The sequence below is a fragment of the Loxodonta africana genome, chromosome 18 (genome assembly GCF_030014295.1).
Source record: "Loxodonta africana isolate mLoxAfr1 chromosome 18, mLoxAfr1.hap2, whole genome shotgun sequence".
NCBI lineage: Eukaryota > Metazoa > Chordata > Mammalia > Proboscidea > Elephantidae > Loxodonta > Loxodonta africana.
The window spans coordinates 74450868-74474405 of record NC_087359.1 but is presented as its reverse complement, the minus strand read 5'-3'; the positions used below and the strand labels follow the sequence as shown (position 1 = coordinate 74474405).

Below are 23538 nucleotides of genomic sequence, written 5' to 3'. Positions count from 1 at the left end.
AGGATGATGATTGCCCCAGTCTCTGCCTTTGTGGGGCTTCCTGCCTAGCAACACTGCTGTCCACACCCAGTTTAAATGGCAATTCCAGAGTAGATTTGTGCAGAGGCTCATTTGCCAAGAAGGGCCAAGCAGAAAAGAGTTTTTCCAGGACAGGAGACCCCTCCAAGCCCAGCCCTCCTGGAGCCCCCCTCCTGAGACCCCTGTAGGCTCTGTGGATGGAGGGATGAGAGGTGAAAGCTCCCGTCCCTGGTAGTCCGCAGCACTCCTGAAGACCAAGCATGTGCTTGGGTCTGGCTTGCAACTGGTAATGAGTTTTAACTCTGGGTTAAAGCTAGACTTGTTGTTGCTGTTAGCTGCCATCGAGTCGGTAACCGACTCATAACAACCACATGCACAACACGAAATGGTGCCCAGTCCTGCACCATCCCCACGATAAGAATCAGATCAGACCACTGTGATAGATAGGGCTTCCACTGGACGATTTTCAGAAGCAGATCTCCAAGCTTTTCTTCCTAGTCTGTCTTAGTCTGAAAGACAGACTGAAACCTGTTCAGCATCATAGTAACATGCCAGGCTCCACTCACAAGTGGCTGGTGGCTACGCATGAGGTGCACCGACCAGGATTCGAAAACCTATCTTCCCCATGGAAGGTGGGAATTCCAGCACTGAACCACCTACCTCACTATCTCCTCCTACATCTCCACCATGTGAGGAAAGAAGCAAGCACGCTGAAAAGACCTGCACTATATCCTCTTCCAGAAGGGCCTCTGGGTGCCCATGGGCAGGGCTAAGCTGGGCAATACAGCCCAAGGGGAAGGAGGTGTTTCTGAGGAGGGGGCTGCACATAAGGTTATCTGGGGTCGGGGCTCTGCCATGTCTTGTCCCTATGGTAGTCAGGGCAATGCTCCCGGCCACTCAGCCTGTGGGTTCCCCTGACTCTTGAACATCATTTTCCAACATGGATCCAATAATCCCAGTGCCCTCTGGCAAAAGGAAAAAAAAAAAAAAAAAGGAAAGGCAGCCCTAATTCCCAGACAGCATGTCATTAGGAGCAATTCCCTCTGCCAATGCCCCCTCCCTCTCTCCTCCGCCCCTCCCCCAGCTCTGTGACCTCCCTCCTGGCTCCTGTCCCTCTCCACCTTCCATTCCCTTCTCTCCAGGGTGCTTCATAAATATTATTCTAATTCTGAAATGTGCGATCGTCTCACCTAATTAATTGGAATACGCCAGAGGAAATGGGTTAAGGCCTGAGCTACTTTCTAACCATAGGAAAGAAACTGGTCACTGAGGAACAGTGAGTGACCGGGGTTTTGTCAGAACGGTCAGCAGCTTCTGAGGTCTGCAAGAGGGGGGGCGGAGGAACAGAGAGAAATGCATGGAAGGGAGAGACAGAGAGACAGAAAAAGATGGAAAGAAAACAGATGGAGAGAGAGAATGAGACAGAATCACACAGATGGAACCAAAGTGAGAGAGAATAAGAGAGGAAGAGATGGAGACAGCAGGAAAGAGAAGAGGACACACAGAGGGGGAAACAGAAAAGGGAGACCCAGTGAGAGGGACAGAGACAGAGACTGTGCTGGAGACAAACAAGTAGAAAGAGTGAGAGAGAAAACGAGATACACACAGAGTTAAAGAGAGAAATTCAGACAAAGAAATCGATTCAGCAGGCCAGAGATAGGGAGAGAGGGTGGTCAAGGGTCAGAGGGAGACAGTCAGAGGGTGGGTGGGGCCGGGGAAGAAAGATGGTGAGGGAGACGGACAGACAAGTGAGGGAGGGCTGGGAGGGAAGCGGAGGCAGGGCCCTGCCTGGACGGGGCCCCTGTCCTCCCACCAGGACCATGCTGTCGTTGCTAGGTGCTGTCCAGCTGGTCCCCAACTCACGTCCAGTCGGTCCCCAACTCACGTCCAGTCGGTCCCCAACTCACGTCCAGTCGGTCCCCAACTCACGTCCAGTCGGTCCCCAACTCACGTCCAGTCGGTCCCCAACTCGTGCACAACATGAAATGATACCCAAGCTTGCACCATCTCCATGGTCAGTTGCACATCAGACCACTGTGATCCACAGGGTTTTCATTAGCTGATTTTCGGAAATAGATTGCCAGGTCTTTCCTCCTAGTCTGCCTTCATCCGGACACTCCACTAAAACCTGTTCCGCATCACAGCAACACACAAGCTCCACTGCCAGATGGGTGCTGCCTGCACAGGAAGTACACTGGCCAGGAATCATTCCCAGGTCTCCACACCGGGGGAGAGAATTCTGCCGCTGAACCACCATTGCCTCCACCATGGCTATGTGGTTGCTGTTGTTGTGTGCCACTGAGTTGATTCTAACTCCTAGCAGCCCTATAGGAGAGAGTAGAGCTGCCCCATAGGTTTTCCTGAGCTGTAGTCCTTGAGGGAACAGATGGCCAGGTCTTTTCTACTATGGAGCGGCTGGTGGGTTTGAACCTTGGACCCTTCGGTTAGCAGCCAATCACTTTAACCATTGTGCTCCTTACCATGGCTATAGATGTGTCTGATTTGGGAGTGTGAAGGGAAGAATCACACTAATCGTCCCACCCATTCCAGTCCCCAGAGCCACTTCTGCTGCGATATCTGGAGGTACCAAACAAAAGAATGCCCTTTGCCTGAAGTATCTGGATCATCGCCTTGCTTCGCTTGCTGCTCCCTTCTGCACGTGGATTCCTTGGCTTTGGCGGATGTGGGTCAAGTGGGGAGAGTAAATTATTGAGCAGGAAATTTCATCGGGGAAAACAGTCATTCTCATCATTCAGGCCAGGAAACTTCGGTTTTCTTCACACTCAGTGTGTAAATATTAGTCATCTGGGTAAGCGAAATTCTAACACCACCTTACTTTCCTATAGCACTTAACTTCTAAATGTGTTTGCCTGCAATTCCCATGCTGACCCTAAAACTTACATGGCTATTACAATGCCAGTTCTTAAAAAGAAACTGAGGCTCAGACTAATTATAGGACTAGAACCTGATGGAACAGAAATTTAAATGCAGGGCTTCTGGCTTGAGCTTTGGACTCATTCGGCTCCAAGGGACCACCTCTTACGTATACCTCACTGTCTTCTGACTCTTTGGGGTTAATGAGTCCTCCTGGATTTTCCAGCTGAGTCTGCTAATTTAGCAAATGCCAGTTAATATTTGGGGATGGAGAAACAATTACTAAATGAGTGATTCAGGACAAGACCAATTATTTATTTGCTGAAACCCTGGTTAATGGTGTTGGTGGCCCCAAGGAAATGAAAGTATGTTTGCATTTCCCTAAGTGCTTAGTTATCGCGCAGCCTGTAGGCACCAAGCCCAATCAACACTTTGATGTGCTGCCACCTGCATTCAAGACATTCCGTCTTCCTTAAAATGGCAAATGATTTGCCTGAATGACAGAAAAATAAACAAAACCCCATTCATAACTTTGCTTCCTATTCTTACTTGCTTGGGAAATTAAAGGCTACCATATATTGAGTGATTACTATATGCCAGACACGGTGCTAATGTAATCCTCAGTACAGCCCTATATGGTAGATGCCAACAGTGCCCCCGTTTAACTGAAGAGAAAACTAAGACTTTGAGAGGTTAGATGACTTGTCCAAGGTCACACAGCCACTAAGTGGTCAGGACTTTATACCACTAAATTATCCATCTGTCCATCTAACCCTCTATCCACTTATCCAACCAGTATTTGTTTTCTCACCTACTATGTCCCTGGCAATGGTCTCTGAAAACAAGATTTTAGTTGGAAATTCTACCCAGACCCAGAAAGACAGCTACCACTCAATCGCCCTGTTCCATTCACCTTAGTGAATCATCAACATCAATGGCTTTGAAGCATTTTAAATTGTTTTAGCAGCCAAACCTTTCAGTCAAAAGAAATCCTTGGTAGAATGCCCATATTCTTCACCACACTGGTGCCCTGCATAAGGCTGGGTGAGAAGCCAGAGCCCTGCTCTACCAAGCTCTTCCCCTCAACCCAGGAGCCCCTGGACTTGATGGAGCTTCCAGGTTTAAAAACAAACACAGCAAAAGACCACCAAATAAACAAACTTGGAATCTTTTTTGTCCTAATAGTCTCATTGAGCAGATGGTAAAAAAAAAATTTTGCCATTGCGTTGATTCTGAATCATGGCGACCCCCTGAGTTTCAGAGAACTGTGCTCCATAGGGTTTTCAATGGCTGGTTGTTCAGAAATAGATCACGGCAAAACTTCGGTCTCCCAAGATTAAGGGGAGAACCTTGGGGCACTTAGTTTGTCTGGTGAGTCTTTGTGATTTTAGTTCATATGCTTTCCATGTGGACCCACGAACACCACTGCTTGCTGAAGCGGAGCTAACAGGAACCAGCATTCTCCCTCCACCATATCCGCCATGCCCCCAGGTTTCTGAGCCCTGTAACTTCAGCAGAAAGGAGAAAACACGCTCAGCAATCATTCAGTACGTTGTTCTGTGCCAAGAGAAAGGTTAACTGGAGAGTCTAGACCCCTGATCATCTCCTTGCTCTTCCTGGGGGGTGTAGGAGAAACTGATGCTGGTGGATATGTACGATAAAAGGCCAAACAGATGAACTATTCCATGAATGAGTTTTTCTGGTTGATGTTTTTACTCCCAATGACTAATGAGAAGACTCTTGTTTTTGAAAAATTTTCTAAAAGCATTCCTGCCTAATTAAGTATACTGAAAATAATTTATTCTTCCATTTTTTAAAAAATAGAATGCAAGGTTCTTCTGTGAGAGAACCATTAGTTTAATCTTTAGTCCTCTTCACGGAGAAAACTAAGTAAAATGAAGAAAGTTTAAGAAATTGAACTATTCATATAAAAACTGCAGGACACACCAGGGAAGCTTTGTATTTTTTTTTTCTTTAAGTAAATCTCTGGTAGCTGCTTCTTGTGTCTATCTCCTAAAAGTAGCATGTACACATTCTATTCTAATTAAATAAAAGATTCTGGTTGGTTGATCCAGGATAACTGAACTTGAACTTGACACTGACAACTTTGAAACAATTTGCATCCTCTTTAACTTCTATCTAAGGCTGCTCTACTGGACAGTCTGGGGGGCTTTTATTCGCTAAAATATACATCCAGGACAATTGAAATTAATATATTTTTAATAAACGTGGGCCAAGGAGAATGGCTTAATTTAGCTTCCCCTTTCCCGGTTCGTTCTCAGTCCACTGGCAAAACACAGCTGCTGGCTTTGTGTGCACAAGCCCACTCTCCTCACACAGGCTCAGAGGGAAGTGGAGATCTCATTGGCTGTGTTAACAGTGTCTGTACATCTGCATGGACTGTGCTGCAGCTCTGAGTTGTCCCCAGCACAACTGGACTTCATCATGGCCAATAAACATGGCAGGACTCCGCAAGGCAAGGCTCGGCCTGCCTGCTTTGTTTTCCAGGCAGGCCTCGGAAGCCGCTGCATCCAGATGGACACCTGTCCTGGGCTTCTGGCGAGATGGCCAGCCCCGAGCTAGGTAGAGAGTCGATGCCTGCTGGCGGAAGCACCCCCTGGCACCCCAATTCCTTCCTGATACTGCCATCTCCACATGAGCCATGACTTACCTCCTAGGCCACATGAACATGTACCCAGGCCTGGGAAATATAAGAGCATCAATCCCAAACCAAGACTTTTCAGAAACGGTTGGATGGTTTATCTGAGAATTAATCAAAGATCTGGATGTGTCGAGTGCAGCTACTATTTGGAACTGGGAAAGCAAAACTGCTAGCAAGATTTGTTAGCAGAGCCACGTGGTTACCCAGGTGATAGATGAGTTAATAAATGTGCCGGCACACAAGGTACAAACCTGCTTCTGTTGCTGCTGTAGCTATTGTTGTTTTCTTTGCTATGAGTATCCGCCTAGCTGTATAGCTGAGACCACATGAAGGCGGTGTAGCCTAATGGCTCAGCACAGGGGTCCTGGAGCCAGACTGCCTGGGTTGTCATGTCAGCCACTTAAAACACTGCTAATCGTTAGCTAGCTACTTAAGTGCCCTGTGGTTCTGTTTCCTCATTGCAAAAACAAGGCCAAAATAATAAGGCCAAAAATAACGCCTACCTTTTAGGGTTATTAGGAGGATTAAATGAGTTAATTCTTGTAAAAGCACTTAGAACAGAGCCTGGCACCTAGTAAGCACTGTATAAATATTTGATTAATAAATAAATCCAAATGCAACCTCCCAGTGGCCATGGAGGGTCCGTCTATATGGCCACAGCAAAGGCGTAGAACAGGAGCAGAGTCCTGGAAGACTGAGTCAGTGATACCAGAGGGGCAAGACTCTTGGTATAGGAAGTGAACCACATGGCACAGTTGTGGCCATGGGTCATCCTGAAAGGGACCACCCACAGCCCATATGTTCCTCTTAGGCCTAACGATAGAGCTCTCTCATGGCCAGTTACAAACCACTTTCCACTGGACCCTGAACTTGGACTTTGAGAGCCAAGTGCAAAGAACTGTCTGTTCCTTTCTGCCAGGCCACCACAGACTGTGGTTCTACTAGCAGGCAAGGAAGCACTGAGATGGAGGCCGCTGCAAAGGAAGAGGATTCACACTGTGAGCAAATTAAATCAGGATTCTGCTGGAGTGCAGACAGGCCAATGGACCCAACTGGCCAGGGCAACGTTCTCTACAAAGAATCCAGTTTTTTTTTTTCTTTTTCTTCCCTCCACTTTTCTTCCTTTCCCTTTTCCCTCTCTCCTTCCTCATCCTTCTTTAAATTAATTATAAACTTTACTGTTATTTCCAACCTCAGGTGCCTTCACACCAATGCAACCAACGGAGACGTAGGGTATATAAAAAAGACCACTGCAAATCCTCTCCACTTTCACTTATTAATTCATTAATTCAACCATATTTACTAAGCACCTATTTTGTACCAGACACTGCCCTAGGCATTGGGGATACACGAGTGAAGGAAACAGGCAAGCACCCTGCTCTTTGACATCATGCAGAGGGAAGCAGATGCCCTCCACGAAGCAAAGCTTCTGACTAGGGCTGGAGTCCCACCTATTTCCCAGAAGGCAGCCACAGATCTTCTCAGCTTGGGTCTGAATTACTAAGAACAACGTACTGCTCTTGGCAACACCACTTCGGGCTTTCCTGTAGAATTATGACCTCCATTTCCACATGGATAACCTCCGCACAGGCACAGAGACTTGAAACCATGTCCCATGAGGAACAGGCACGTAACTAGGGATGCTTATTTAGAAAAGAAGACTGAATGGGGCGTCGCTGACCGTCTTCGAAGAGGAGATGTCTTGTTGCCTTGTGGAAGAAAGGATACATTCCCTCTGCATTATTCCAGCTGGCACACCTCATGCCAAAACCAGGACCAGCTGCCGTCAAGACGATTCCAACTCATGGCAGCCCCATGTGTCACAGAGTAGAGCTGTGATCCATAGGGTTTTCGTGGCTGCACCCTTTTAGATGCAGACCACCGGGCATTTCCTCTGAGGGACCTCTGGGTGGGTTCAAACCACCAACCTCTTGTTTAATAGCCAAGCGCTTAACTGTTTGCGCCACCCAGGACTCTGACCTCATGCCAGGGATGTCAATGGTAGCTCGTCATGACAAGTCAGCAAGAACTGCATTCTAATGACAGGATGGACTGCTTCTAGGTGCAGGGAAACCCTGGCCTAAATGCATGGGTGACCGCTTGCTGTGCACAAGAGGAGGGGAATATGGCTTCCTGAGGGCGAGGCACTCAAAGGCTTCATAAGTTCCTTTCAACCACGAGAGCCTATGAGTTGATTTAAATGCAAGCATCCTTGTGAGGCCATGTGAAGATACCATTCACATCTGCGGTGTGCGAGCAAGATTCATTTTCTTCCAAATTCCAGGGTTGTTGTACTTTTAAGTACAGGTATGAACTGTGTTTTCCAGAACCTTCCATCATGCTGAGATCAGAACAGGCCAGAGAAGAACGTACCTCCAAACTTCATAGCCCCATCTTATAGCCTGGAAAATAGACCAGTGGGGCCAAAGGACGGGCCTGAAGTCGTGGAGGCATAAAGTAATGGGGAAAAAAAAAAAATGGGGGATGGGATTAATTAGCCTATCCCCATCTCAGCAACCAGAAAATGCTCTAAAGGAAGTCAAATGGACCATAATGACCAAAAGTAAGACAAGGGGGGCTTTGGCACACCCTGATCTAGGGGCACAGAAGCAGGCAAAGAGAGGGAGGTCTAAGTTCCCCCTTTCCCTAAGAGGGCAGGGGGCTCACTAATGCACCTGGTCATGTCCCACAGCAGATGCGTTGCTGTCTCTTCACTCCCAACAGTGGTGCTGAGCTGGTGATTTACGAGCTGGCTCCTTAGGCTATTGGGAAAGGGCGACAAAGGGAGCAAAGGCAGAGATCAAGGTCCTCTTCCTGCCCAGAGACAGGGCGCTGGTCCCAAGTCTGCCCCAGAGCTCCACTACTCACATCCAGCTGGTCAACCTGGTGGCAAGGGGCAGATGTGGGAGCCCTGGGCTGTGGCGTAATTTATAATATAACTCCCAAAGCAGAAATAGAGACTTGCTGGATTTTAACTCAGGGAAATAAAAAAGAAGGGAAAATTAGCAGGAGCCCCCAGAGGGAATTAAAAAGGGAATGTGAAGTAGCCTATAGTCAAGCATCACCAATTCAGCAGAAATGGGGGCAGGCTAATCCCAATCAATGAAACAGACAAGGAAATTATAAAACACTTCAGAGGAAATGCATTTTTACTGCTTCCCAGGCCACTGCAGAATTTCAAACTCGGTTAAAAAAGGAAAAAATGAAACAAAAAGAACCATGGATCTGTGGACAGCTACTTTGTGGAAAAGATAAGAGTGATATGTAATTAGCACACCAATCGTCCACCTAAGCCTGGCCTTCTGCATGGCAGAGGTGTCCTGTGCCATCTCTGCAGTCTTGTCTGAGCTATTAATCTGCTCATCACAGCTTCTTATCAGGCAGAGGAAAGAAAAACGCTTCACCCAGGTCCAATTTTGGATGAATTTTGAATTAGTAGAGTCTGAATCGATGTGGTTTAATGAAGTTACAGCTGGATAAGTTCAAGAAGGGGAACTGAAGAGAGAGGGGAAAAGGAGTGCAACCCAACGGAAGTGAACCGGAATCAAAAGAAGGACAGATGGGGAAAGCAGACACAACGGACAAAGAAACCGAAAGGAATCAGAAGACACATTTTAATGATGTGACTTTAAAAGAGAGTGAGAGAAAGACAGACACCGAACAGATCCTCTGCTAAGAGACCCAATTCTTCACAAATGTTTTGGGGGGTGGGGAAGAAGGCACTGGCACTGAGGCGGGGAAGAAGGTAGCTGCTGATTATCTGAGAACACAAAAGCTGTGTTCTTCCCTGAAGCATTAATAAGTCTTCCAAACCTACGGGACATTATTCCGGGGAAAGTTCAGGCACATTTCTCAGGATGCAGTAAAAAGTCAGAGTGGGCCAACTACCAGTTCTAACAAGCCCAGCTGCCCTGCAGTCAACCGACTCATGGTGACCCCTTGTGTGTCAGAGGAGAACTGTGCTCCACAGGGTTTTCAACAGCTGATTTTTTGGAAGTAGATTGCCAGGCCTTTCTTTCAAGGTGCCTCTGGTTGGACTTGAACCTTCAACCTTTCAATTTGCACCCAAGGACTCCTCTAGTCCAACAGGGAAGCTGAAATCCAGATTCTTCCTCAAGTTCTGGAGCAGGGTCTGCATGTCTGGGCCGTGCCTCACTCCTTGACCTTTCAGGGAGGTGGGTTAACATGTCCCTCAGACAAGTTTGTCCAAACGTCAGAGTCACTGAGGCCAGAGTTCACCACTGACTGAATGTGAGCCTCACCCTAATTCTGAGGAGCAAAAATTCCCCTGACAACTGTCTTCTCTGCTACTGTGGGGCTTTGCCCCCTCTCTGCCCAACCCCTGGGGATACAGCGAGGGTCTGTACTCTGAGGACCTCAGAAAGGAAGGCATGGAGGGGCTCTTGGAGGCACTCTCGGATACCACTTACAATTACCAGCTTCCCCTCCTCCCCATCACTTCTTCCCCGGATTCAATTTCCTCCCCACTAGACCAGCCAGCGTGAAGGGAGAGGGAAGAAGTAGCTGTTTGGGTGGAGCGCACACTTTTCAGAAGGGGACATTTGGCTAGAGGAACAAGGAGTATGTCCAGAGGACAGATGTCCTAAGTAATGAGACTTTAATGCCGAAGCTAATGGGAACAGTACACGAGACCAAATGCCAAAAAAGCAAGGAATAATGACAGTGTTTGTGAGGCTGCAGAAAGCAGAGACTTCTCCAATCACCAGGGAGCAGGGCCAGGGCTCTAGGCATCCAGGGCCCGGCTGGAGTGCCAGCTTCCACGGGCCTCGAGATGGGAAAGCTGACTTCGGGAAAAGGGGGACCCAAGGGTTCTCTTGCCCCTCAGGAGCCCGGGAGGGGCAAGAGGGCTGGAAACAGTGCTCAGGAACCCTGGGTCGCCGGCGGAAGGCTAGGAATGGTTTCCACACCTCAAATTAGAGGTGAGTCTCCTGGCCAGGTACCCCTGGCATGGAGCTGCAGACCTAGGACGAGGAGCTCAGCACCTGACTGCTACCCCATGAGAATTGCAGCCTTGGGCTGCTCTAGAATAAGACACAGGTTATAAGGATTCCCCAGGGCTCCATCCTTTTCCCATGCCTCTCAGTGTCATGGGGCCAAGGAGAGGCAAAACTAGCTGCAGTCGAGTCAACCCCGACTCATGGAGACCCCGTGTGTATCAGAGTACAGCTGTGCTCCACAGGGTTTTCAGTGCTGGTTTTTCAGAAGTAGATCGCCAGGCCTTTCTCCCAAGGCACCTCTGGGTGGATTCAAATCTCCAGTAACCATCTGCACCACCCAGGGAGGCAGGACAGGACAGAGGACACAAAGGCTCAAGAAATCAGGAAACATGGGGATAGAATGGGTACTTAGGCAGCAAGGCCAGAAGAAGACAAGGACTAAAACTACAGCGCAGAAACAGATGGGAGCTAGGGAAATACTGCACATCGTATGCACAAGCTAGACATTCAAATGGGGGAGAGGGGAATGGTGATAAATGGAGCTGTCCGCAAGCCGTCCCTGTTAGTAATTAAATCGGGAGGAGACTGAGACCCATCCTCTCAACCGCCAATCCTTCTTGGTTGGAACCCTCTGGCTCCAGCTCCCCTCACCACACCCAGGGGCCAGGGCTCACTAGCCTGCCCAAGGGCGCTTTCCTCAGTTACAATCAACTAGAATCAGGGGCTTCATTTTGTCTTATTTTATGCATTTTCTTTGTATTTGCACTGTCCTCAGCGAACATAATCCATTCTTGAAAAAGAGCCCTTTGACTGCCCTGGGCATCTTGGTCCTATATACAATCTAAACCAGGGCTACTGGCCCAAGTGGTTCGCCAGTACTCTGACAGGTAAGTCATCAAGCCTCCCATCCTGGTACTCTAACCTTCTCCCAGGGCCCCAGCAGGTAGGTCTTGGCTTTCTCAGGTAATCTGGGTATCCCTGAGCCCTTTATGTCCAGGAAGGCCGGAGTCAGCTGCCCCATTTAACTCCAAAGGGAGACACAGACGGGCAAATTTCTAGCTGTGTGACCTTGGGCAAGTTATTAAACTCTGAGTCAACGTTCTCATCTATACAATGGACCCCTCTCCTCAGAGGGCTGATGGGAGGCTGCAATGAGACAACGCCTGTCAACTGTTTACCAAGTACCTAGTATGCAGGGGTGGATGAACCAGCAAGCAAGGTAGGCACAGGCTTACAGTAAGCAAGGTACACATGGAATTAATTGTGTTTACTGATGAATCTGTACAGAAGTTACTCATCTGTACAGATTAGTAAGTAAGCACAAATGAACCCGTGTGTACCTTGGTTATTGGGTAATCCATCTCTGGGTAGTAAGGAAGGAGTCCCTGGTGGTACAAATGGTTAATGTGATCAGTTAGGAAAGGATGGAGGTTCCAGTTCACCCAGAGGTGCCTTAGAAGAAAAGGCCTGGAGATCTAATTCTGAAAAATCAGTCACTGAAAACCCTATGAAGCCAAGCTCTGCTCCGACACACACAGGGTTGCCATGCGTCGGAACTGGCTCAGTGGCAGTTGGTTTGGTTTTGGGATGTGGTCTAAGGAAATCCTCTAGAATGGGGGCTCTCATAAGTCTTTCTAGGACCATCCCTCATTCATTCAAGTGACCTTGAATTGTCATCTAGCTGGGGTCTAAGGTCCTCCCCAACTCTTGCTCTCTGAAAGGATGTGTAAACTCCTGGGGGAGTTCTTGGTGGTGCAAACAGTTAATGGGCTTGGCTACTAACCAAAAGGTTGGAGGTCGACTCTACCCAGAAACACCTCAGAAGAAAGGCCTGGTGACCTGTTTCTGAAAACCAGCCACCGAAAATCCTATGGAGCACAGCTCTACTCTGATGCACACGGGGTCACCATGAGTCAGAATCAACTCAACGGCAACTGTTCTTTCAGTTCCTGGGAGACACAGCTCCCACCTTCCTGCCACTTGAGCAGAGACAAGTGGGGTTCCCAGTCTCAGAGCAAGACACCCAGCCCAAAGTATCCAAGAGGGGCCTTTAAGGGGCTGTTGCGGCTAGAGGCTCTGCTCCAGCCGTGCCTTGGAAGCAACGTAAGTATCAGCTCCTTCCCACCCCCTGACTCTTAATTGGTACGAACCTCATCCCACCCACCTGAGAACAGCTGGCTGCTTCCCGCCTGTGAAGACAAAAAAGAAGGTGGCACCACCTGCTGCACCTGAGCGGGGCGGCCTCCTCTGTCACTTGCCCTCACCCTCAGCCTGCCCCTCCCTCTCTTTCTGGGATCAGGCCTGCCCAGTGAATGCACATTTCAGGGAGGAAGGCAGTAAACGCACATTACAAATCTATCAGCAATGTTCCCAGGAGCCTCGTCTTTCTGTGCTTGGGAACATTTCATCTTCGTCTATGGCTATCTGGCCCGAGCAGTAACCCCATCCAAATGTGGAATTGCAGAGGCAATGGCCCTCAGGTGGACAGAAGTGGGGACATGATGGACATCTTGGTGTCTGACCCCATGCCTCACTGTGTGCATCCCAAAGAAACCAGGTCCTTTACCCTCAGCATCAAACTAGCAAGCTAAATGGATGGTCTGCCTACCATCTCCTGCAGAAACGTGGGAAGTTCACTGTTTTCACTCTTTCTGGGCAGCGATTTTAGGCGCTTTTCGTATTTCCCTTTCCTCCTCTCCCAGCTCCCCCAATGCCCACCCGATACATTGATACAGCAGGCGGCCAACTTCCTTAAGGCCAGTAATTATCTTGCACACAAGGAGTGTCCCCTTCAAAGCGGTCGTCATGGAAGCCGGCCACCGAGCTGCAGGGACTGCCTTTCATTACTGCAACTGCTTTCTGGGTACCTGCCTTGGGAGACAGCTGGTGCGGCTCCTGGAAGATGAGGGCTCATTAGGGGAGGTACTCCTCATTTCTGATGTATAGCTCGGCCCCACTGCTGACTTCATTCATCAGCCTCAGCCCCATGACTTATCACTGCTTACAAGAATCAAATCTACCCTAAGAGGATAAAAATACGCTACCATCACAGAAAGTCAAAATGACATGCCATGGGCTCTGAAAGTAGTTCCAAGACAGGAACTGTGGGAACGTTTTCTGGAGAAGAAGCAGCGTGCAGCCTCCCAAGGTGACTGCTTGAAAGGACAACATGTTAGGTTACGAACGTTCTAGTTCTTTCCGGAGGAAAAGCAGGCACGTTGCAGGCAAAGCCCCCAACTGTATGTCACAGAGATTACTTTCACAGAAAGATTAGACCCAAATGTCCAGCTTCATTAGATGACCTTCCTGAAGCTTCTCTGGACGCTTCACCTTCAATCACTTGCCTAGGCTGGCCTGCGACTGGGGAACATATTTCTGTGGTTCAGAGAGTTGACTTATACATGTATGGAGCCATCCCCAAGGAGTCCCTGGGGGGTGTAAACGGTTAACACACTCAGCTACTAACCAGAAGGCTGGAAGTTTGAGTCCACCCAGAGATGCCTCAGAAGAAAGGCCTGGGGATCTACTTCCAAAAATCAGCCACTAAAAACCCTATGGGACACAGTTCTACTCTGAAACACACGGGGTTGCCACGAGTCGCAATCTACTCAACAGCAACTGGTGTGATTTTTAAGGAGAGAATTGGAGTCCCTGGGTGGTGGGTGCAAAGGGTGAACACATTCGGCTGCTAACCAAACAAAAGGTTGGTGGTTCAAATCCACCCATAGGTGCTTTGGAAGAAAGCCCTAGGAATCTACTTCCAAAAAAATCAGTCACTGAAAACTCTACGGAGCTCATTTCTACTCTGACACAGTTGGGGTGGGAGTCCTAGAAGATAATAGTAAAGTTACCCACACGCAGGGCCACAGGAGACTCATCTCTGGCCTCTGGCAAAACCCAACCTCCTTGGTCTGGCAGGTCTCCCGATTCCCACCCGTGCCCGGAAGTGAGAGGAAGCATTCTCAGCTGGGACTTTTAATTACAGATTTCTGCCTACGGTTTTATTCAGTGACCCATTCCACTGGTTCACAACTCTTTGGCTTGTGATGTATTGTCCTTCTTCAATGGCCTGCATTACTCAGGTCTTACTAAAAGATTATGCTTAGATCAGGTTATTGCCCTTTAAAAAGAATTTGGAGAAACTGCAAAAGGACTGGGGAAGATCAACAGAAATCCTTTTGGAGGATGGGGACATTGAATGAGGAAGGGCTAAAAAACTTAGAGAGGGGAGATGGCTGTCACTCACAGCTTCAAGGACAAGAACTAAGAAAAACGTGCTTTAACAGAGAATCCCTGACAGAACAGGAGAAAAGTGGGGTACAGAACTCAAATTCTAGTAAAAAGACCAGACTTAATGGTCTGACTGAGACTGGTGGTACCCCGGAAGACATGGCCCCCAGACTCTCTGTTACCCCAGAACTGAAACCATTCCTGAAGCCAACTCTTCAGACAAAGTTTAGACTGGACTATAAGACATAAAATGATAATGGTGAAGAGAGTGCTTCTTAGTTCAAGTAGATACGGGAGACTAACTGGCAGCTCTTGCCCAGAGGCTATGAGAAGGCAGAAAGGGACTGGAGCTGGCTGAATGGACACGTGAAATCTGGGGTAGAAAGTAGGAGTGTGCTATCACATTGTAGGGAGAGCAACTAGGGTCACATAATAATATGTGTATAAATTTTTGTATGAGAAATGAACTTGAACTGTAAACTTTTACTTAAAGCACAATTAAAAAAAGACAGAAAAACACGCTTAAAGTTAATCAGAAGATGGTGCACATGATCGATGTGATTGATGTCATTAAATTGTGCACATGGAAAAGGTTTAGTTGGCAAACGTTATGCTGGACGTACACTTCCAACAATAAAAAAAGAAAGAAAGATTTCCTTGGACAAGCCGAGGCTGGCCGGTGCTGTGAGAAGCACAGGCCGAGGACTCAGACAACCTGGCCCTTGGTCCTAGCTTACTCATCCACCAGCTGTGAAGCCTTGGTGTTGCTACGGAACCTCTCTGGACTTGAGACTTCTCATTTATAAAATTAGGGAGTGTGATTAAATGACTTGCCTCTAATAAAAATTCTATGATTCTGCAATGAATGACATAATAGTAGAAAGAACTACTCTGCCCTTTTTAGAAGATTTTGTTTTTACTTCTAGAAATTAAAAATAAAAGAATTATTAATCTGTCCTGAACACTTCTGACATATGCCCACTCCAGGCCACGGGGCTGAGACCCTCTGAAAGATTGCCAATACACCTCCCAAAAAGCCCTCTTCCCCATTGGTAGTATCTCCAAAAGAACATGCTAGAGACATGAGGTCATAAACGTGACTCAGGGAAAAATCTGAAGTCTCCCAGGACAGAAAAATAAAAAAAAAAGAGAGAGAAAAAAGTCACAACAGAAGGTACTTTTAAAAAACGAATTTAGCTTAGGCCTAAATATATTCTATCATAGCCCCCTCCCCACTGCTAATCTGACACTTCGTATACCAGTTAAATTCAAACCACGATTTTGTGATTTCACAGGATAGATATTGTCAAGGGATGTGACCAAACTTGTAAGACTAAATGCACTTGAATTCACTGTAATATCAAAAATAAAAAATAAGAGACTGACTTGATTTGTAAACTTTCACTTAAAGCACAATAAAAATTTTTAAAAGACAAAAAATAAATAGATCATGCAAGACTTGAGTGGAGGAAAGGATGGCGATGATGTCCCATAGCCAGGTGCTAGCTCCAACATGTGGCAAAGTTCTCACCAACTATAAAAAGGGACGTGGGAAGCTAACACCTGAATGCCATCCTGCCAAGCCCTGGAGAAACCCGGCAGTGGGAAGGATGAAGCTTTTTTGGTGTAATTTCCTTCCATTCTGGATCCACGGGCATACCTGTCTGGGGCTAGTGAACTAGCTTCTTTCAATCAGTTCACTTTTTCAGCTGTCTTAACCACTGCTTCCTGCATGGTTGGTCTGAATCGACTGCACAGTCAATCCAGTCTCTCACTAAAATAGGTTGAAAACAATGGATCGACTTTTTCTCTACCTGTGCCTTGGCAGTCTAGAATGGTAGGTAAACTCTCGGGGTCTTAGCAGCAGGTAAACTCTCCGGGTCTTAGCAGCAGATCCCCCCAGTGAATGTGCTCTGAGCCTGAGGTAGGCTCATAGGTGGGGAAAGAGGGAGAGATGTACCTGACTGCTGAGCCTGGGGCACAGTGGGTGAAGAACACGAAAACAGTCAGCACCATGACCAGGGAAAATTTTCCAAGTCCAGGGATTTCTGAAAAGCATTTGCATGGCCGACCTGCTAACTCTCAAGAATGAACCCCACTGGACTTACATGTCAAAGACATTAAGCACTTTGTAGGTTTAGGTTTTAGAATTTGAAACAGATCCTGCCGATGGAAAGTTACAGGGCTGGGGTATTGAATGATGTGGCAGGAGACCCAGGAATGAGGACGAGCCAAGCCTGTCTAACACGAGGGCTGGGTGGTCCCACCTACTTCTCACTCAGTTCCCCTCCACTTTTTGCTACCCTTTACTTCTTTCTGTCTTCCCCAGCATCCTTTCCTTACCCCACCCTTATTTAAAAAAAAAAGAAAAGAAACACCAAACTCGTTATCAAGTCAGTTTTGACTCATGGTGACTCCACGTGTTACAGAGTTGAACTGTTCCACAGGGTTTTCTTGGCTGTGACCTTTGCAGAAGCAGATCACCAGGCCTCTCTTCCACACGCCACGGGGTGGGTTTGAACCACCAACCTTTAGGTTAGCAGTTGAGTGCAAATCATTTGCACCACCCAGGGACCCCCACTCCCATAACGCTTCTCAAACTCTTCCACAATTTCACTGCTTTCCGGACGTATATTTTGAACTTGAAAGCAAAAGAAAAACACGCAAGGCTAAGACCTAGTCCAAGGCAAGAGGCTTTCTTTCCTTCCTCCCAATTGCTATGTTTGAAGTAAAAAACAAGTTGCCTCTGTAGATCAATTAATGACAGTGAGTCCGCAGTGCTTCAAAAAATGGTGTGTTTGAGGTGATCTGACAATTCACTGCCCAGGAATCTAGGAAGAGAACTCACTAAATCAACCAGCAAAGGGGTCCCGCTCCTGCAGTTATGTGGCCTGTGAGAAGAAGACAGTGCTCTTGGGGCTTCGAATTAATTTGAGGAGGGAGAAAAGGGGGAGCAAAGCGTCTCCTTGATTCTCCCTAGATATCAACAAGGGCCCCACAGATGAAGCATCCTTTTGGTGGCTCTCAGGGTTGCCTCCTAACACTTTTCTTTTTTCCTGACATAGAAGGATGTCTGCTCAGGCTTTCCTTCCCACAGCTGAGTTCCCTGCTGCCCTCCAGCCCTCCAGCCCTGTGCAGCCAGCGGGAGGACCCAGGTCAGCTCTGACTTCACCAACCACATCCCCGGCATCCTCAGCATCCTAATAGCTGCCTGACCCATCTGTTAATCAAGCATTTAAAAAAGGCCACACAGTACCTCCCTCAGAACGATTCTCATCTCCAAGACACTAATGAATCAACGCGGGGTACGGACGGATGAACAGCTTTGGATGGGAGACACCTAGCACAGAATATCACACCAAAGGGAGCTGGCCTCTTGGGCCTTTTCCTGGGCAGAGCCCAGGCCTTTGGCGGACATCAGCAGCCCCTCAATGAACAAACAGCCTCAGGGAAGCACTGCAGAAACCACTCATGAAACATTAAAACCCACGGATGCCCGCAGTCAGTCAGCTTGAGCCTGAGCCTGGGGTGCAGGGGAGGGAAACCTGGTCAGAGATACTGGTGGGAAGTGGGGTCTGGTTGGGCAAAGTAGACACGCAATGTCCAGTGCCGCACAGATCCAGGGCATGGGTCTCTCCCCGTGCCTGTCCCCTTTACCTCCCGAGGCCAGCTCATGGAGTATGACTTTATGCTCTTCTCTACCAGAGAGCCGAGTGCTGCCCCTCCGGACACACATTTCTTCTGCAGAAATATGATGGCAAGCTCTAATCACTTCTAGAAAATACTGCATCTGTTCTTCCCTGCAGGGGGGAAAGGTGAAAGGAAGTGCTGCCCCAAGGAATGTGTGTGCCCGGCCAGAAGGGCTGCCCAGCCGGGAACGAGGCAAGGCAGATGGCTGCTCTGGGTGCTCATCCCGGCTTCAGCCCTTCTAACGCCCCCACGAACTCCCTCTTCCAGTCCTCCTCCTGCACACTCGGCCCCCGTGCCCAACTACCATCTAATGGGGCACTGCACACTGGAATAAGCTCATCTTCCCCTTTAGAAAAGTAAATGTTTTCGATAAACTGTTTCAAGGAATCTGCAACTTCCTTCCCTGACCTGGGAAGACGGCACATTCTTTCTTCTCCCCCACTTTCCCTGGGGAAACTCACCGCAGTGTGAACACCTGCCCCTTTCTCCCGGTGCTCTCTCCTTTCCCACCCCTACTCCCCAACAAGACAGTGTGCACAAAAACCTCCCTGGGGCAGATGGGCAGCTGCCTCGGGCCAGGGGTGGGAATGGGGGAAGATGGGTGCGACTGCTAATGGGTATGGGTATGGGGCTTCATTGTAGGGTGATGAAAACATTATAAAATTCACTGTAGTGATGGTTGTACAACCCTTTGAATATACTAAAAACCATTAAGCTACATACTTTAAATGGGTAAACTGAAAGGTATGTAAATTAGATCTCAATAAAGTTTTTACACAAACCAAAATATCTCTCTGGAATGGCAGAAGGCGACCCCCAGGTCCAAGCACAGTGGGAAGACTGTGGTAACTCACACCTCGGGTCCACACAGACTCCACACGATGTGATCACTCGCCCAACCTGCCCCCTAAAGAAGCAGTCACAGTGGGAGGCAGCTGAGCTCAGGTCACCCCAAAGTCAAAAATCAGTTACCCTCTCCTGCCCAAGGTCACTCATGGAGGGTCTGGGGCGGCTCTCCCGTCTCTGGCTCCCTCCTCTCCCCCATACACACGGGGACGGGCATTGTCCCCGATCTAACAGGCACCCATAGGACTGTTTCCCAAGTACTGAGCAGGCAAGACTGCAGCTGCTGAAGAGGTGCTGTGAACTGAATAAAATTAGGAGCTGAACTTCAGAGAGAAACATCCCATATTTACATAACGGTCTGAGCACTGGGATCCCTCTCCCTTCCCACCATCATCTTTCTCCCCCAACTGGAGAGAGAAGCTGCCCCAACATCACCATAAACACCCCGGTTGAAGAGGAAGGTGGTCAGCGTGGTGGGGAGGGGAGAAGACACCAAAGGGGACAGTGACATCTCCAGCGTTACAGCCAATATCTCATACCAAAGCCAGAGTCCAAATATCTTGCTCCCAGCATCTAAGGACACCGTGCTCCGTATCATCCCAGGCGACGCGAACAAACTCAGAGTGAGGTGGCGCAGTCAGGGCAAGGGGCAGCTTTCCCAAAGTGCACAGAACTCAGGGAAGACAGAAACCCAAACAAAGACATGAGGGAATCAGCCAGCGGGAGACTGCAGAGAGGCTGGGACCGCAGGAGAAGGGGGAAAAAGATCAAAACTTGAGGCAAAGGTGGAGAGGAAGATAAGGTTTAGAATGTCTGCTTCAGAAGAGAGCTTGCCCAGATACCATTCCTTCTCTGCTTTCCAGGGGGGCACAGAGAGAGAGACCGCCACCATATAAAAGTCACATTCACATAGCTCACCTTCCCACATCCCCTCTGCATTTGGGAGCCTGGACTGACCACAGTCCATCTGTCTCAATGCTTGTCAGGGCCCAGGGCCAGCCCAAGGGCAGAAGAGATGCCCAGTGAAACTTCACTACCTGAGAGAGAGATGGCGTGGCACCTCAGGGTGATGACTGAGGGCTATAAAAGAATCTCCTTTTGGAAGCAGCCAGAATCTAATACCCGAGTTTGTCAGTACTGAGGTACCCACACTTGGTGGATTTGACTCAGTACAACTTGCCAGGGAGTATCATCTTTTTTCACCACCCACGTTATCAAGGGAAAAAAATTAATCAGTTCTTTCAGGGTATCCAGAAATTCCTATATGCCTTTCTCTCTCTTTACCAAGGTACAGGCGATTAATAGCCACAGTAGCAAGAGAAGGAGGCTTTCAGGCCATAAGGACAGCACACAGGGTGCTGAGATGAGCTAAGGGTGTATGGCTCAGGGTGGGGACCTGCTAGGCAAACGCAAATGCAGGACGGACCTGGGCAGTGGTCATGGTGTCTAGGCCAGTGCCCACAGGGCGTGCCAGAAACAGAGCCATCTCCTGGGGCCGGATATGTTCCCTGAAAGGACTCTGCTGAACCATGTCTAGCCATCAATCAAGAGGGGGCTGGGGACAAAGCTACTTTCCATTCCCTGGGTGTGTCCTTCCCCCGAGTTGTAAGCAGACAACGTGGGTTCCTGTTGTCCTTTCGTTGTCCCTTCTCGAAAGGCTCACAGAGAGCTAGGGCACTGGGCTGGGAGGCAGGTCAAGGTGGCCTATAGAAAACCACACTTTGGGCTGCTGCCACATGCTGCTGGTGAGGAGGCGGCCCCACGCTCTCCCCAGTGTAAGCAGTGAAAGATGTCCCACCAGGTTTAACTGTGGCAAGAAGCGTTAGCTCAGCTCTGCCTACAGGGTTTAAAAGAACAAGTCTTCTGGTCTCAGCAGGAAAGATAAGCATCTCACTTGGCAGGATGCAAAGAAGAGAAGCCATCTGCGCTTGGTCACCATGGAATGGAGAAACCTTTATTCCTTCTTCTTCCCCCAGAAGCGTCCTTTCTACATCACCCCCATCCCTAGCACACTCTCAAACTGCCCATGCTTCTTCATTAAATCACTCTGTACCCTTTCCGGTAAGGTTCTGACATTGGTCAGTTTCCTAGACTGAAGATGCTGCCCTCGTGGGACTCGGAAAACCAAATGCCACAAGAGCCGACACCAAAGTGGCCACAGGCAGTGAAAACTGAATCCTGGACCTCCACTCAGCATTAAAGAATTTGTCACGTTCTTAGAGTTCAACTTCAGAGACTCGACCCATTCTTACTTTACAAATCCCCTTAGCCCTCCTAAGCATGTTTTCCCAGTTCTGAAAAAATGGTGAGAGGGTACAGCAGGCTCTGATTTATGGCCGGTGCAAAGAAGTTAAGGCGAAACTGTCTTGGGAAGAAAGACGGGAAGCGATGCTGGGAAGAGGGACGGGAAAAAGGGAAACTCGTCCAGAGGAGCGAGACCACGGGGAGACCGGGGGCGGGCCCGGGAGGTCGCTCTCACCTGTGGATGTTCATCTCCCGAGGAGGGCGGTGGGCCTTGTCATAGGACACCTTGGCGAAGACGCCGGCCACGATGACGAAGGCGATCACCCCGCAGGTGATGTAGACGGTGAAGTTGGTCTTGTCTTTCTCCGGGTCGTACTTGTTCTCGGGCCCCGGCGACACCACCTTGGTGCTGGGCGTCTGCACCCACACCGGGCTCTGGTAGTTGGTGCACTGGCGCTGGTCCAGCTTCTCGTGGCGCTTCTTGCAGCAGAAGCGGTAGTAGCAGGTGCCGCAGCAGTACAGGTAGCCGCTCTCGCTGTTGTTACACTCGAACTCCTTGTCGTACTGGCCGCTCACGTCGTAGTAGCCCCAACACGTCTCGTAGGTGACGGCCGCGCTGGGCGCCGCCGCCGCCGCTGCCGCCACCGCCAACGCGGGCTGCCCGCGCCGGCTCCCCGCCTCTGGGCCGCCGGGGGCCCGAGCGGTGCCGTTTAGCTCGCGGCCGCCCCGGGCCAGGGCCCCCCCGGGTCGCCGGCCGCCGACGGCAGCAGCGCCGGCGCTCAGGGTCCGGTTGGCGGCGCGGCCGCGGGCGCCGAGGGCGCCGGGCAGCAGGTCAAGGGACCCCAGCGAGAGCAGCAGCAGCAGCAGGAGGCTCCGCAGCGCCATGGCGGGGCCGGGCGGGAGGGCGCGGGGAGGCTTCCGCCCAGGCCGCTCTCCGGCCGGCGGAGCTCCGAGGGCGGCGCGCGGGCCGGGCTGGTGGCGCGGCGGTCAGCGGCGCTGGGGCGATGGCGCCATCGAGGCGCGGGCGGTGGCGGCTGCGGCGGCGCGCGGTGCGCTCGGACCGGCGGGCGCGGGCTGCTCCGGCGGCTCACGGTGCGCGCCGGCTCCACGCTCCCCCTGCGGGCTCGGCGCGCCTCCCGGGCAGCTCCATCCCCCGGCGGCGGCGGCGGCGGCGGCCCCGGCGCGGCTCGCTTCAGGCCCGACCCGAAGCGCGCTTCTGGGCGGCGGCGGTGGTGGCGGCGGCGGGGTCCCGTCCGGGCGGGTCCTGCGGGACAAAACGGAGAGCCGGTCACGGGGTGGGGCGACGGGCGCTCCCAGAGGCGGGCAGCGGGCGGGAGGGAGCGCGCCGCCCTCGAGGAGCGAGTCTCCGGGCCGAGAGAGGCGCGGAGACCAGGTCCGGCCGACCCTGCGCGCAGAACCGAGGGCTCACGAGCAACCCCTCCAGGGGCCGCTTAGGAGCCGGGGCCCCGGCGCCCGCCCCGCAGCGCGCTCCCGTCGCAGGCTGGCTCTCCGGGACCGAGCCAGTCGGGGTCCGGAGGCGAGTCGGGGGGCGCGGCGACCGGACTCACTCACCATGCCCGGCTGTGACTGCAGAGGCGGCGGCGGCGGCGGCGGCGGAGGCAGGGCAGGAGCGCAGCTGCCCGAGCGAGCGAGCGAGCGGAGAGCTGCCGGCTCGTCGCTGCACTAGTGCCGGAGCTTGTGCGAGAGGGAGAGAGGGAGCCACACGCACTCACACACTCGCTCGCACACACGGGAGCGCCGCGAGGGGAGGGAACAAGAGGAGGAGGCAGGGCAGCTCTCACCGCCGCCCACGTTTACAAGCCTGGGCGCGGGCTTGGGGCGGGGGGGAGGACTCTTTGCTTCCCCCCCGGTAGCTGCACTTGGAGCTCCGCGTCACCAAAGCCCAGGACACCCGTTCATCAAACACCGCGAACCAGGCGGGCGAAGAAGGAAGCAGACACAGGACCAGAGCGTCGTCTCTGAAACTGGAGCGCGCCAGGGCCATCTCTCCCCGCC

General features: G+C 50.5%; 1 protein-coding gene across 3 annotated transcripts in view; it reads right to left on the bottom strand.

Moving 5' to 3' along the window:
* The window catches only part of SHISA6 (shisa family member 6), a 385035-nt gene extending 362628 nt beyond the window's left edge, over nucleotides 1–22407 (bottom strand). For all 3 annotated transcript variants that reach the window (XM_064270406.1, XM_010596685.2, XM_064270407.1), the window contains exon 1: nucleotides 21758–22407. In XM_064270406.1, coding sequence (XP_064126476.1) covers nucleotides 21758–22407 — 650 coding nt within the window. The remainder of the gene's footprint in view (nucleotides 1–21757) is intronic.
* Between the last annotated feature and the right edge of the window lie 1131 nt (nucleotides 22408–23538).